Source organism: Triplophysa rosa, linkage group LG5 (genome assembly GCF_024868665.1).
Source record: "Triplophysa rosa linkage group LG5, Trosa_1v2, whole genome shotgun sequence".
Classification (NCBI taxonomy): domain Eukaryota; kingdom Metazoa; phylum Chordata; class Actinopteri; order Cypriniformes; family Nemacheilidae; genus Triplophysa; species Triplophysa rosa.
Window position 1 is genome coordinate 25,537,261 of NC_079894.1, and position 14,425 is coordinate 25,551,685.

General features: G+C 36.6%; 1 protein-coding gene across 1 annotated transcript; it reads right to left on the reverse strand.

The window, feature by feature from the left end:
• Positions 1-744: 744 nt before the first annotated feature.
• Positions 745-6,866, reverse strand: LOC130554017 (lipoprotein lipase). The gene is made up of 10 exons (XM_057333398.1): positions 6,391-6,866; positions 5,608-5,780; positions 5,158-5,337; positions 4,770-4,878; positions 4,390-4,623; positions 3,058-3,300; positions 2,790-2,910; positions 2,174-2,350; positions 1,924-2,031; positions 745-1,840 (listed from the first exon to the last, which is right to left on the reverse strand). Exons 1-10 carry the CDS (start codon positions 6,479-6,481, stop codon positions 1,699-1,701), a joined length of 1,578 nt encoding a protein of 525 aa, XP_057189381.1. The 5' UTR covers positions 6,482-6,866; the 3' UTR covers positions 745-1,698.
• Positions 6,867-14,425: the final 7,559 nt, after the last annotated feature.

The following is a 14,425-nucleotide window of genomic DNA, read 5'->3' on the forward strand; positions in this document are numbered from 1 at the left end:
AATATATTAAATTCATCATGCGTGTGTGTGCGTGTGTGTGTGTGTGTGTGTGTGCGTGCGTGCGTGCGTGCGTGCGTGCGTGCGTGTGTGGTGTGTGTGTGTGTGTGTGCGTGTGTGTGTGTGTGTGTGTGTGTGTGTGTGCGTTCATGTTTGTATATCCCGGTGGGGACCTAAACCTGAATACACACCAACACATGGGGACTCGTGTCACCGTGGGGACCAAAATTGAGGTCCCCAGGGGCAAAAAAGCTAATAAATTGTACAGAACAATATTTTTTACAAATCTAAAAATGCAAAAAGTGTTCTATGATCTTTAGGTTTAGGGATAGGGATAGGGGATAGAATATACAGTTTCTACAGTATAAAAACATTACGCCTATGGACTGTCCCCACGGGGATAGTCAACCAAAGCCTGTGCGTGTGTGTGCGTGTGCGTGTGTGTGTGTGTGTGAGAGAGAGAGAGAGAGAGAGAGAGAGAGATTGGGGAAATATTTCATATCATCCTGTCCAGCCTCCTGTTGAGTTTTAGAAGAACAACATCTGAACCTCTGCTTGGTGTTTGGCATTTGTTGGTGTTGGAGTTTGTTGGATCAGTGTGAATTAGCCTTATACTGACTTATAGAAAGAATTTGAATAATGAATGAATAATGATTAATTTACACTCTTGATATGATTTTACTGAAATACATTTACACAATGATGATACTCATCAAAACGTATATACATTTCAGAAGTATACAGCACACAAGATGCTTTTCACGTGTCATTTGTCGGATGACAATAGAGAAAAAAGAAGAGATGAACATTTGTGAGCTTCATGTTTCACAAGCATTTTATTTGCGCTTTACAAGTGACTTTGTGCTCAAATAAAAACTTAGGCACTTGATGTGCCAGGGTAAATTCTAAGGACTCATTTGTATTAATATATGTATTAATCAAATGTCTGTACAAACTAATGGTACTTCATTTGAAACACAATATTTACTTAAAACATACTATATTACAATTCATTTCAAAAAAGGGAAAAACTAAATCAGTAATTTTGAATTTCTGATTGGAATTTTATGTCATTTTGTACTGGTTGTAGTTTACTGCCTATAATCTTGTTGCGTATGCACCATTAAAAAAGAAAATATTATCATTCATACAAACAACTAATATACTGTAACTAGGGATTAATTTAAACCACGACTAGACCTTAGTTTAATTATGAAATTTAAGTGATTTTAACAAACATGTCACACTAAAAACATTACTTGTATGCATTTTGAGACAACACAATGGCACTGATGTATTTTAAGATATGTTAGTACAAGTTGTTATCAGTTTGGACAGCTCTAAGATTTATTTTAGTCTAGGACTAGCCCTTTGAGTTTAAATTAGAATTTAGACACAAATTTCATCTTTACACCTTTCATTCAGTTAAAATACTGAACTCAACTTGGATTAATGCTAAATAATGTTTTACTAAATAATGTCCAGCTGTATGTTTTGACCATTACTAAACATACTGTCGAATAAATATGCCAACAGGACCATTAAGATATATTGCATTATTTTGAAAGATTACTGGTATACAGTTATATGAAAATCATAACTTGTACATTTGTAGAGGCCGGTTTATGAAATTCAATCAAAAAAAATCTAAATACCATAAAAATTCCCTAAACCGCCAGCACACAGATCTTAACTATAATCTCATGAATTTGGGTTTGGCTTTGTAGTGACTTCTGCCGTGATCACTGTCGTTTCAAATATCAGTTTGTCTTTTGTCATATCTGCAGTTGCTTCGTTGACACCCTGTTTAAAGAAACTTCCATGATGCTTCAGTCTGTGCTGCCTGAAAATCCAGCAATGGAAAGAAAAGTGTGAAGACCTGATATTTGACTCAAATGAAATTATGTGAGTAAAAACACATGGTACCTCTGCTCTCTCCTGTGCTGCGGGCTTTCATTCGATTTCACAAAGATAACAGAGTCTCCGCCCTGAGTCAGCAAACCAAACTCACCCTCTTTAGGTCTAAATATCACCCTGAAAATATAAAAGAAAGTAGATGTTATTAGGCAACTTTGACAGGTGACAAAGAGTAGATGTTTTGTGGCTTTGTCGCATCGGTGCGTCTGAATATTGTCACGTCACACACACACGAGTTATGACAAAAACAACGACTCACTTTGCTTGCGTTTCTCCTGATTTAATCCTCATCTGGCGAATCATGAACTCATTGGTGCTGAAGAAGCCGGAGAGATACGAGTCCTTCTCCCACTGGAGCTTCACCATCAGCAGCTCACCGATGTCCTTATCTGACGTCACCAGGAATGAGATGGTGCTGTTGGTCATCATGATGGGACTATATGGGAAGACACAGGTTAATTTAGGAAAACTTAACTACCTATTAACCTACTTGTAGCTGAATGTTAAAACAGAATGAAAAAAATACATTCCCAAAAGTGAAACGTAGCATTTGTGAGAGAAAACAATATTTTGATTTAATTTAGTTGCATGATCAACGGAAACATACAGATCAACAAGGCTGCATGTCAATAAAGTAAAATCTCATTGGTTCTTGTGTCTCGTGACCAAAAAATGCATCTGTCAACTGGTCACGAGACACGCGAGAACCAATGAGAATCGTTTTTACTCACACACATATCATTTATTAATACGATTGAGTCATTTGGATTACTCTAATGAAGTCATATACATCTGGGATGGCACGAGAGGGAGTAAATTATGAACGAATTTTCATAATCTGGTGAACTATTGCTTTAAATTTCCAAAATACTTACACAGTGATGGTAATATCATCTCTCTCATCGGTCGTGCCGAAGAGAGACACTTTCATTGGCTGCTCCAGTAAAGTCATGTTTGTGCTGCGGAACACATGCACCTTCATCTGGTAATGAAAAACTGAGAGACAAAATAATAAGAATTACATTCAGTTTAGATCAGTCATGTCTTATCTGTCACTATACAATGTAGAGATATATCAGATGTGATCTGTGTGGTTGGATACTACGTGTCCAAATTTCATGCTATAACCTACAAAAATCTCACCCTTGAAAGGCATCATGTCCCGCGTTTTGAGGTACATCTTTGCGCTCCGGGTGGTGCGGATTTTGTTGACGTTGTAGCCCAGTTTGTTGCAGCGGTTTTTGCGGCAGCTCAGGCACAGTCCCTTGTTAAAGGCATCTCTGGAGCTGCAGCGGTACGCAAAACTCTCATGTTCTTGGTTCACCAGCGAGTCGATGAACAGGTGCACGGAGCGCTCGTGAGAGCATTTGACAATCTGGTCCATGTCTGATTTATGTCAGGAAGAAGAGAGAGGTCACAAACTTTATGTACAACACATGCTTGCGGTTTGGCTTCAAGCTTATCACTGCCCTATACTGAAAAAAAATGGAAACCATTAGAGAGATTCTAATGGGTTTAATTATAATGGGAGTTGTATTGGTTTTAATGGAGACTATAATAGTCGAATGTGTTGAGTTTTAATGGTGGAATTTTGTCTGGCAGATGGAAACCAACAGAACACCATTATATCCAACTGGCATAATACCCGAAACACACAAAATCCAGGAATTTTGTGACGGTCCAGTTTAATAACAGTCGGTATTAACCACTGATCTGTATAAATGACTGGATTGCGCCTAGAACGCTAAACCAACGGCAGGAGGTGAAGCCACCGGAAGCGATCGCACCACCATCTTGGTATGCCCAACTGATAGAGAGCGCCATTGACTCACAGTCAAAATTACGATCTAAATAACCAGTTTTTCAGCATTCAGTTCACATGTATGTTTAAATGAATTGTTACTTCTGATGTTTTTCCAATGTTTATGTTTATTTTGGGCAGAATGGCGACGTATAGAAGTCAATGCATAGAAGGTGAGTGTGTATTGCACACTGTTGTAATGACACATGTGTAAATGTTTAGAAATAAAGCTTCATGACTTAAAGAACATATACAGCCTGTATTTAGATTTCAGAATAAGCACATTTGTCATATGTTGAGGTGTCTCGTGAGTCTCCTGATCTGATACATACGCTACTGTAATGAAAGTGAACATAACTCACTTTAATAAGATGGGGAAATTCCCGACTTTAATTCATTAACCATTTACATGCTTAAGATATTTGCATTGTAAGAATGTACAGTGAGACTTTAGATATAAAAACGGGGACTGGTACGTTACTGTTTAATCATTAATATGTGATAACTCCCTATTAATTTAATAATCACCAAAAATGGCGGCGCGGTAGCTTCAGTGTAATGACGTCATGAGCAATCCAGTCATTTATATAGATCAGTGGTATTAACCCATTATTAGAAAGATAAATCGTGTGATTTTTGACGCATCAACATGCAAAGTTGTAATAGTCACATACTGTAGATGCCGTAGGTGGCAATGAGCTTCATTGTATTTTGAATGCTGCAGCCCGGTTGGAAGGTTCCACCGTTTGGGTAGATGTCCACGTGACCCACGGGTTTCTGGATCCCAATGCTGAAGTCCGGCGATCCTCTGGTGTTTGTGTGAAGGACATCGACAAAAGTGGCATCATCAGGTGACAAACGCCGAAGACTGTCGGCATTCTCAAAACTGGGACCTGCTGGGTCCAGACCTATACAGCGCAGCCGACAAAACACACAGCATAAAGCATGAGACTCATTATATACTCAGTTCTTTCTTCCTGATAGCAATAAAATAAGAAAAATACCCCTATGACCTCATATACGAGGCCAAATAAATAAATGAACGGCTTCTCACCTGTAATTCTGTTAATTTTGTTGTTTGTGAGGTTTCCTGCGACGCCCGCCACGTGTGCACCAAGACTGTAGCCCAAAAGATGCACCTTCTCTAGTGGATAGTCTAACTCCTGTAAAACAAAACAAACCAAACCAAATCACCTCAAGAAACCCATCCAGTCATATTTCACCCATTAATCACCAAAAAGAGACTGGATTTACATTAAAAATGAATGTCCTCATGAAAGTCAGTATTGACAATAATGGGATAACACATCTGGGCATATTATGTGTGTAACCCACACACACATCAGAAAACGTTAGTCAAGACAAAAATAACAAATGCTGTATGTTAACTGTCAGATGGCCCTGCCCTGCACGGAATGTAAGCAATGCTTTTCTCTTCATACCTCCAACCAGTTGACAAACTTGGCCACATCTTCTCCCACCAGTCTGGTGTTTTCTGCTGATGTGGGGTAATGATTACTGGCCCGGTCCAGCCAGTCCACCACAATGACATTAGCATCGGGCTCACGCTCGAACAGAGCCGTCACAAGTTTATAGATCCAGCTTTCAAACAGTCCGGCAACCTGCAGGCGATATCACAAATTCGGTGTGTGTGGATATAGAATTATTCACTGAAACATACGTCGCTTAACAGAGTAACAAAGAAACCCATAGTAACAAAACTGACATAAAGTAAATAAATATAATAAATGGTAAACAGTAGTTTAAAATATGAAGTCTACAAGCTTTAGAAAGTTCTTACACACTGACATCAAATGTAAATATTGCTGCACGTGTTTTTTTTACTGCTTCTATTTGTCATCGGCCTACTTTACAAAATGACATTGACTCACCGACCATCCATGGATGATCAAAAAGGTTTGGACATCAGTCCTGAAGTGACAGTCGGAAAGGGACTCCCGTTTTCCCGGGATCAGGGAGCAAAGATCCTCGTCAGGGAATTCTGCATTTCTGATAGAGAACTTGGACTCAATATGACTGTAGTCCACTTCTTCAGTGGAGTTACCTGAAAGTACACAAACCTGTTCACATCATTCACATGTAAAATCATGCATAACAATAAATAACTATTCTATAGTTTGTATTATATTCTGCAGTTTATTTGGTCTATATTTCAGACCTTTCTTTTGATTTTAAAGCTGTGGGTTTCTTTACTTGTTGATCCAGAATCTAGAAGCTGATCACTACACAGTGACCAGACTGCATAGAACACAACTATTGTTCCTCAACCTGCCATGCGCATTACGTTTTACATACCAGGCCATAAACAATTTTAAGCAATTTTATAATAAATATGGTCAATTAAATACTCTGATGGTGAAATATTTAATAAAATCAATACCATAAACATGGTAGAAAATAAACATATAATAAAATATAAATGCTACACTTATAATACTATCGAATACATTGATTTGTTAAATACTTAAATGTTTAATATATAACGTTTCGGATTTTTTTTGTCATAACACTCACAGATGCCATTAGGCAATGCAATGCAAACTATTTTTAATGCACTAGATATGTTGTTTAAAAGCACGTGTAATAAAATAAATATAAAATAAAAAAATTACATAAAATTCAGTCTGTAAATAGCTAGAGTTAAAGCATCTTACTTGTAAAGTGAGCTCCAGTAGAGTTAGAGATCGGTTCGCTCGCAATAAAAGAAAGTCCAATAACCAGCAACCAGATACTTTCTTTTCCCATAGTACAGTATAAACAAATAATATACAGTTATTTATGGCCGTAAAAAGAGCCGCACTTTCTGATTATTCTCGCGCGTGTAGCGTGTGAACCTGCTTCTGCGGGCTGCATTTATACCAAACCAGGCGTGTTTTTTTCGTGCTCTTCAGCGATTGGGCGGGGGGCGCGGCTATTAAGCTATACGTTCGTCTTCACGCGGCGCTGCGCAGACCAATCGGCGTATGGCATCGAAGTACCGCGACAGAGAGTCGAAAGTGCCACTCTCGCGATACTCTATGTCAAACGCTGATGGGTCTGCGCAGGCAGCGCCACGTGAAGTCGAATACGCCCACTATGAGTTCAATGAATGTACATTCAGCCCGCTGTCAATCAAGCGTAACGTAAACAAGCGCATTTAAATAAGTCGATCGACTTTCTATTTCTAGTCATCTTTGTAGCCTCTTTTATAGAAAGTTAAACATGCGATGTGAATAATTGTAAATGTTTTACATTTAAGCCTTCTTTATTAGTGCTTTGATACGTCCCGCAAGGCTTAAGTCAATGTTTACACGTGAGAAAACTAAACATGTTACCACACGGTAAAACTATGTTTACTATATTGAACCGATTGTAAATTTGTGGTTTCTAAGGTGTAGCCTAGTTATATGATTATTGTTGTAAAATCATTCTTGTAACACGGTGTCTGGTTTTATTTCTCAAAGTTGCTCTTTCATGCTCAGAAACAAAATACTCTTTGACATCTGAGAAGCAGCAAACATCTCAACTTTGTCTATTTAATCTCATTGCTGTCTATGAAAAACACAGATGTATTAAACAGTATATCTATGATCTATGAAAACATGATTGATGTTTTTCATTGTGACAGATTTATAACTACACAAACAGTCTTGATGGACCTCCTTCAATACTGAAGTCTCTATTCTGTGGGTGATTTTAATCAACGGGCAATAACCTACATTGCTGCATTATCTCTAGGGTGTCAGATTTGCTAATGTCTTATAATAATTTATGATATTCTTTCAGCATTCAGATATTGTCATGAATTTGAAGAATGTTCTGCAATTTTTTTTATATTGCCAGATGTGTTTAGACAGACCAGTTTTATTGCACATTGTTGCTCTTGTGTTGTACTAATTGCTTCTATTGTTTGCCTCATTTGCAAGTTGCTTTGGATAAAAGCGTCTGCTAAATGACTAAATGTAAACTTGAAGATGAGTTGAGATGAGCTGTGTTGGGTTAAGTTTCAGTTGAGTACATGTTCATTTCCTAATAATTAAAAAGTCAATGAACAGTGCAGTGAATTATTGCATGTATGAATTTGTAAAGATCTCAACTGGTCAGATAATGTAAGACTCAACTTTGACAAATATTTATATTGAATGAACTCATCTCATTCTATATATCATCACTTCATCTCCTGATATTCACATTGGTCTGTGTTTATATTATTATGACTGGAAAACATGGAAAACTCCATCCATATGTGTTAGCCTGCTGTGATCGATCTTTGTGCTCAGCGTCCCCTTTTTCAAACACAAAAAAACAACATTTAATAGAAGAGTGGGTTGAGAATACACATACATGTTTGCAACACTTTGGTCCTGTGGACTTTACAATGTTTACTTTACAAAACTTGTTTGAATCCAAAAACTACGTTACAACACTTTTACTATAATAAAAATATGGTTCATTTTTCTAAGAGCTGTACCTTGCAGTATCATGAAGGCAGGAGGATGAAGACTCTTCTATAGCTACAGAGGGTTGGCCAGACTTACTTGTCCTATGATTCCCCCTTTTGGGTTAAATACTAACCCTACAACAAACAGTCAAAAACAGTTTATAACCTGCGTTTAATATTTGACAAATATAGCAAAAGTTGCCATAATACATGATTTAATGTTTTTATGAATCAATGTAAATGGGTTGTCTTAACTTTTCACTTCTTTCTATCAGTATAATATCATCATTGCCCTGATGCAGAAGTGAAAATGGTGTGTAAATGGTGTAATGTCACCACTAGAGGGCAGAAATGACCAACACCCACTCAGCACAGAGACGAATTTATACGATTATGTTGTGTCTATGGACCATTGTGAAATTAACTTCACTTTGTTTCAAATTCATCTACATGACAAAATCAGTGTTTTCTGTTTGTTTTGACATATGACGTTGAACTGAGACCTTGAAGTTGACCTAAGATCAAATATCTGATCTCTGGCCTACAGGTCAGGCCAAGATAGGTAGCCTATTCGTTTGTGCCAAAAATGGACAATACACATATTTTATTAAAAAAAAAATTTTTTTGAAATTTTTAGTTGCATCACAGTTAAAAAGTTACATCGGAATACAATGAATTTTAGTCAGTGTGACTTTAACAAGCAACTGGTTATTACGTTTTTCAAATGATAATTTAACTCTATGGCCCGGTTTCACAGACAAGGTTTATCTTAAGCCAGGACTATGCCTTGGCAGGCAAAGCAATGGCAATGGTATATTTCAGGTATATCAGTGCACGTTATTTTCAGTTAAGAGAACTCAAACTTTAATTTTAATCTGTGACTAGTCTTAAGGCATAAATCATTAATACCAAATAAGCTACTGAGAGGCACGTGCGTCTCGTGAACAAATGCATAATTCCACATTATCTCCATACATATTGTTTGAAAGGAAAATAATTTTAGACAGATTCAAAACTCATGAGGAGGAAAAGTTTGGGCTAATTTTCCAATCTCAGTATAGTTTAAGACCACTGAAACCTCTGAGGTTGAGAAGAGCCCTATTACAACCATTTTTCAAATTAACTTTAATTACAACCAGAATTATAAAGAAACTAAAAGTATTATTTACAATCTGGTACCTATCTTTGTCATTTTGTTGTCTACATAGAGATTAAGGAAGAAACAAACATACACTTGTTAACTTGTTGAAAAAACAGCATATGCCGGGTTAGGTATGTTTTGATGTTGGTTTGACCATCTTAAACCAGCTATGGACCAGCACATGACCAGTTTAAACCAGCACAAACCAGCAAACCAGCATCACAACATACCAAACCACCACATGCTGATTTTTTCAACAGGGGGCAATAAGACCAGGGACATTTATTGAGAAAGTAAATAGGATATATTTAGATCTCATGTTCTCTTTAAATGAAGTTTTTGATTTGTGTTCTGTATATACAGAAAAGGCTGTGTACTGTGTTTGGACTGATCATTTGTTCTATATTTGTCAGGTTTTCATTTAAAAGTTGACACAGAAAAATGTCACTACTTACTCTAAACCCGCATGCTGTTATCATTTCAGTGGAATCTTAACAGCTCCATTATACAAAGAGAGTTTATAATAACCGTGACTAGTAAAACTAAAAGTGTATTGTTTCACAAACGGACGTGCGGTTTTCATTTTACCATAACTCTGCAACCATTTGTGCAATCAACAAATTCGAATTCCTCCTAAAAGTAGGCAAACTGTGCTTTTTGAACATATGGTATATTACGGTAATGTCTTGCGTTCTGTCAGCCAATTGCTGCTGTTTTCGTGGAGCGCTCTAATGAAAGTAGCAAACAAAACATGACAAAGAGGAGATGCACAACAGAAGAGGCGATTGGGATGATTTTTGACAATGAAACGTGTGTGATGTGGGCATGTGCTTGGGAACTGCTTCAGACACCACCACATTTGAGTGACTAGTGCAAAAAATACACCTGAGAACTAGGGTAAAAAAGGCTCATGAAAAAAAACTAAAAAGACTTTTATGCATGTGCTACAGTATATTTATTTAAATTCTATACTCACAACCAGTGTTGGGTGTAACTAGTTACTAAGTAATTAGTTACTGAAATTTAATTACTTTTCCCTTGAAAAAGAAAAGTAAGGGATTACTCTATTCTTTTCTGTAATTTAATTACAGTTACTTCTGATGTAATTAAACTAAATACTTTGTGTAATATATATGTGTGCAATAGTGGGACACACATCAAAAGTCAAAGTCTAACTTTAAAATCCAAGCTTTAATGTATAATTCTCACATTTGTAATACTTTGGTCAGTTAATAATACCACTTAATGTAGTTTTATATTATTTATTTGAATGAATTAAGAGTCGTTTCATGTCTATCCTTGAATCACTTAACTAATCAAGGTTGATATAGGATATAGAAAGTAATAAGTAATAAGTAATTAAATACTTTTTGGAGAGAGTAATTTGTACAGTATTCTAATTACACTATTGAATATGTAATTAGTAACTAGTAATTAATTACTTTTTCAGAGTAACTTTCCCAACACTGCTCACAACACACAGTAATGGTCAATAACCTTAATTTATTTAAAGACATTTGTTTTCTGAAAAATATGATACCTTGCACATTATGATTAGAACATTATGATTTAGAATCTTTTAGACTGTAAATCGTATTATATTGTATTGTCATTGTGTTGAATGTCTGTACTAGAAGCTTCCAACACCAAAGAAAATTCCTTGTGTGTGCAAGCACACTTGGCAATAAAGCTCTTCTGATTCTGATTCTGATTCTGATGATGGCACATTGTGTTAAAATTTGATAGTCAAAAAAACCAAAATGTGTGAAAACAGCCTATTTTTGCTTCGGGTTCTAAAGGGTCTGATGTTCTGCCTCTGCCAGCCCACATGAAAATCACTATCATACCTCTTGTGTCGGTATGACTGACTCTGCCACAGAACATCCTCCTCATGTCAAACATCCCACATTCATATCAATCACAGCTTCAACAAATGAACTGGGTTCATGCTTTTACCTCAAACGACATCAGTAATGTTTACCGACAGGGCTGGATTGGCCATCGGGCATACCGGGCATCTTCCTGGTGGGCCGATACACTTTTTGGGCCGAAACGGATGCACTGGCCAGAGAGACGGACGGATTAGAAGCGTGAATCGGGCACGTATGCACGGAACGCGAATGCAATTGCGAATCGGACATGAATGCAGGAAAGGCAATGACAGCAGCACAACCTACCACTCGCAGCCAAATCCCCCCCCGCCCCCCATCGACAAACATGGTGGAGGGCCGAAGCTGGTCAAAAATGCCAGGGCAAATTTAAAGTCCCAGTCCAGTCCTGTTTACCGAGAATACAAAAATACGTGCACAAGTTATAATTCATCTACAGCCCACAAGAGTGATCTAAAGAATCTCACAGTATCTGAATGAGGTTATATGGATGGATGAAGAGAGAGATCTAAATCTGTTTTTCCCTGAGGTCTCAGATGGCTCGTCTGGCTCTGTGACTCATTTCGGCTGAGCTCTCAGTAACGGATTTGAGATTTGACTAAACACTGATCAACCATACACGCCAGAAATGAACCGGGGATGTAACGACTCACGATGAATAATACAAAAGTCTCTTTAGTAAAATAACTAGGACTTTGTCTGTGCTTTTTTTGGATTTTTTACACTTAAGAAATATCAGCATATCCACGTTTTCCAAGTTTGCAGAAAACACAGCGGCCCCTGCTGTTCAAAACATGCATTGCGATTCATTTTACAACTCAACCGACTTTAATCGTCTTTCAGGTAGATTTATACGGTGAATCGTTACATTCCAGGAGTTATTACAAGTATCTTAAAACGATAAAAAGTAGAGTTTAATGCACTTTCACTCACTTTGCCAAATGCATAAATGTTGATAAGTAACTTTGGATGAAAGTGTGAAATAAAGAACTATTCTGTCAATGTGGTCACACAGCTCATAATTACATTGATTCTTTAATATAAAAAATATCAAAGAAATAACATGATTTGAAGTAGCCTATTCTCCTGAACTGTGTGGTGGCCACTGAAAGGTTTTTAGGTACTATAATGAAAGTGTGTTTACAGAAGTTGAATGCCTCTAGAGGAGCCAATCGCGGCGGCGTTTGGCTCCATTCTCAGGACCTCAGTAATTGCTCTTTACTCAGTGTATCAAATCAGTCTATTCCCAAAGCTTTTCTTTTATACTATAAAAGGACACGAGGAGAGGAGATCTACTTCCTGTGGGAGGATCTTTTTTCCTGTCAGTGACTGATAGATCTCTCTCTCTCCCTTCATTCATGCATATCACATCTTATTCTATGTTCTCACATGTGTTTATTATAACTCATGTTTCCACAAGAAAAAAAACAGAGATGAGATCTCTTTAATATCTCAATTATTTCTTATAGATGTAAATTAATTTCAATGATAGGCAAATGTCAAATCTCCTGTATCAGGTTTTTTTTGTGGACAAAAAGAGACCAAAATGAAAGTCTTAATCTGTCAATCAAATATAATCTTAAACAGTCTTCATTCACTTGATCAAAGAACACATAATCTGAGCTATTGCATGTTGTAGTGTTTCAACACAAATGTTTTGTGTCTATATTCATTTTACATTGCCTGTGCTATGAAAGAGCAACATCTGAGCAATAACGTTCTCCACATGTCTCACGGATTATTCATCTCATCAAGAAGCACTTCTCATGAGACTCCAGCGAGCTCTTGAAACATAAGGTTGATAGCTCATCTGGGAGAGTCATGCTTGAAGGATTACTACAGTTGTTTGTTTTGCGTAAGTACCGGGCTTTTACAAATGTTATGATTTGATTCTAGACTGTATTATTAGACTGAACAGCTGCTGAGCACAGACAGACCATCGCGACCAATCACCTGTCTGCACGGAGACTATCATCTTTAAATTAGCAACCAACCCTTACAATAAATTTAATCTAGTGTGCTGTTAGTAGCCTATACTTTACTACACTTTAGGGCCACTTTTTATGCTGTCATAAATATATTTTAAATAACCCAGTGCATAAACTATACTTTAAAATTTACTTTACTTAAGTATATTAAAATGTGATGTCATTATTCTCATCACTGATTGTCTTGTATTAGTTTCATTTTTAATAAACACATGTTTGGTTCTAGAAAAGGAGTACCATGCCTGTGTGAAATAATATGATCTTGCCGTAGAGACACAGCAGAGAACATTCCAGAATTGTTCTTTTTTCAGACTTTCCTTTGGCTCAAAACCAGCCTTTCAAATCTCCAGCCAACCCTGTTAATAACATCAAACACACGTTTGTATACCAAAGGACTGTGAGAAGTAGAAAAATAAGCACTCTCCCCAATGAGATAAAGTTGATAGAACAAAGCAATATAAACAAACCACTTACACTTACATGTCAAGCAATAAAAATACTGATGCCATGCCACAAACATTCCATCACAATTAGGGCTGTGCGATATTAAAGAAAACTGCAATATGCAATACCATGCTAAATAATGCGATATTCAATATGTGATAAGATTCTTCTTTTTCTAAAATCAATTTAAATTGTTTTAAAATATATTGAAAAATTATATAACCAACAGGGCTGCACGATTTTAAAGAAAAATGTGATGTACAATAATTAGCTAAATAATGCGATGTGAGATAGAATAATGGTTCAAGTTTGTATATAAACTAACATGATATAACCAACATAGATATTTTATACATTATTTCTGATGGTTGATCATCTTCCCCACAGTCTCTGCTATCTGCATCAACCTAAAACTTACAGACTATAGACCACTTTGCAAGATGTAAACACTGGTCCAGAAGCACTTCCGGTTTCACTTTTATTTTCTTAAATCTCACATATTTCATTGAAAATTTAAGATATTCGTTTAACATTTTGATTCGGTTAAAAATGTTCTGTAAGTTGCATTTTGCTCAACCATTGTGTAGTATTAAAAAACTGAAACAGGAAGTTCTTTTGGACCAGATTTGGATCAGCGTTGTTTACGTCATCCAAGGAGGTCTATCCGTAACTTTTTGAATTTTTTTAATAATTCAGTTATTGCAAAATACTGAGATATGCATATTGTGATATTCCGATCATTTCTATATATTGCGCAGCCCTAATCACAATTCAAAAGAAAACACAAAGAATTTTACTGCACATAGG

Excerpts from the sequence above, each read along its gene's own strand:
- LOC130554017 (XM_057333398.1), bottom strand. The coding sequence starts at position 6,481 with ATGGGAAAAGAAAGTATCTGGTTGCTGGTTATTGGACTTTCTTTTATT. Across the intron at positions 5,338-5,607 it reads TGATCATCCATGGATGGTCG|GTTGCCGGACTGTTTGAAAG; the intron begins GTGAGTCAATGT and ends TATCGCCTGCAG. Across the intron at positions 2,911-3,057 it reads GGACATGATGCCTTTCAAGG|TTTTTCATTACCAGATGAAG; the intron begins GTGAGATTTTTG and ends TTTGTCTCTCAG.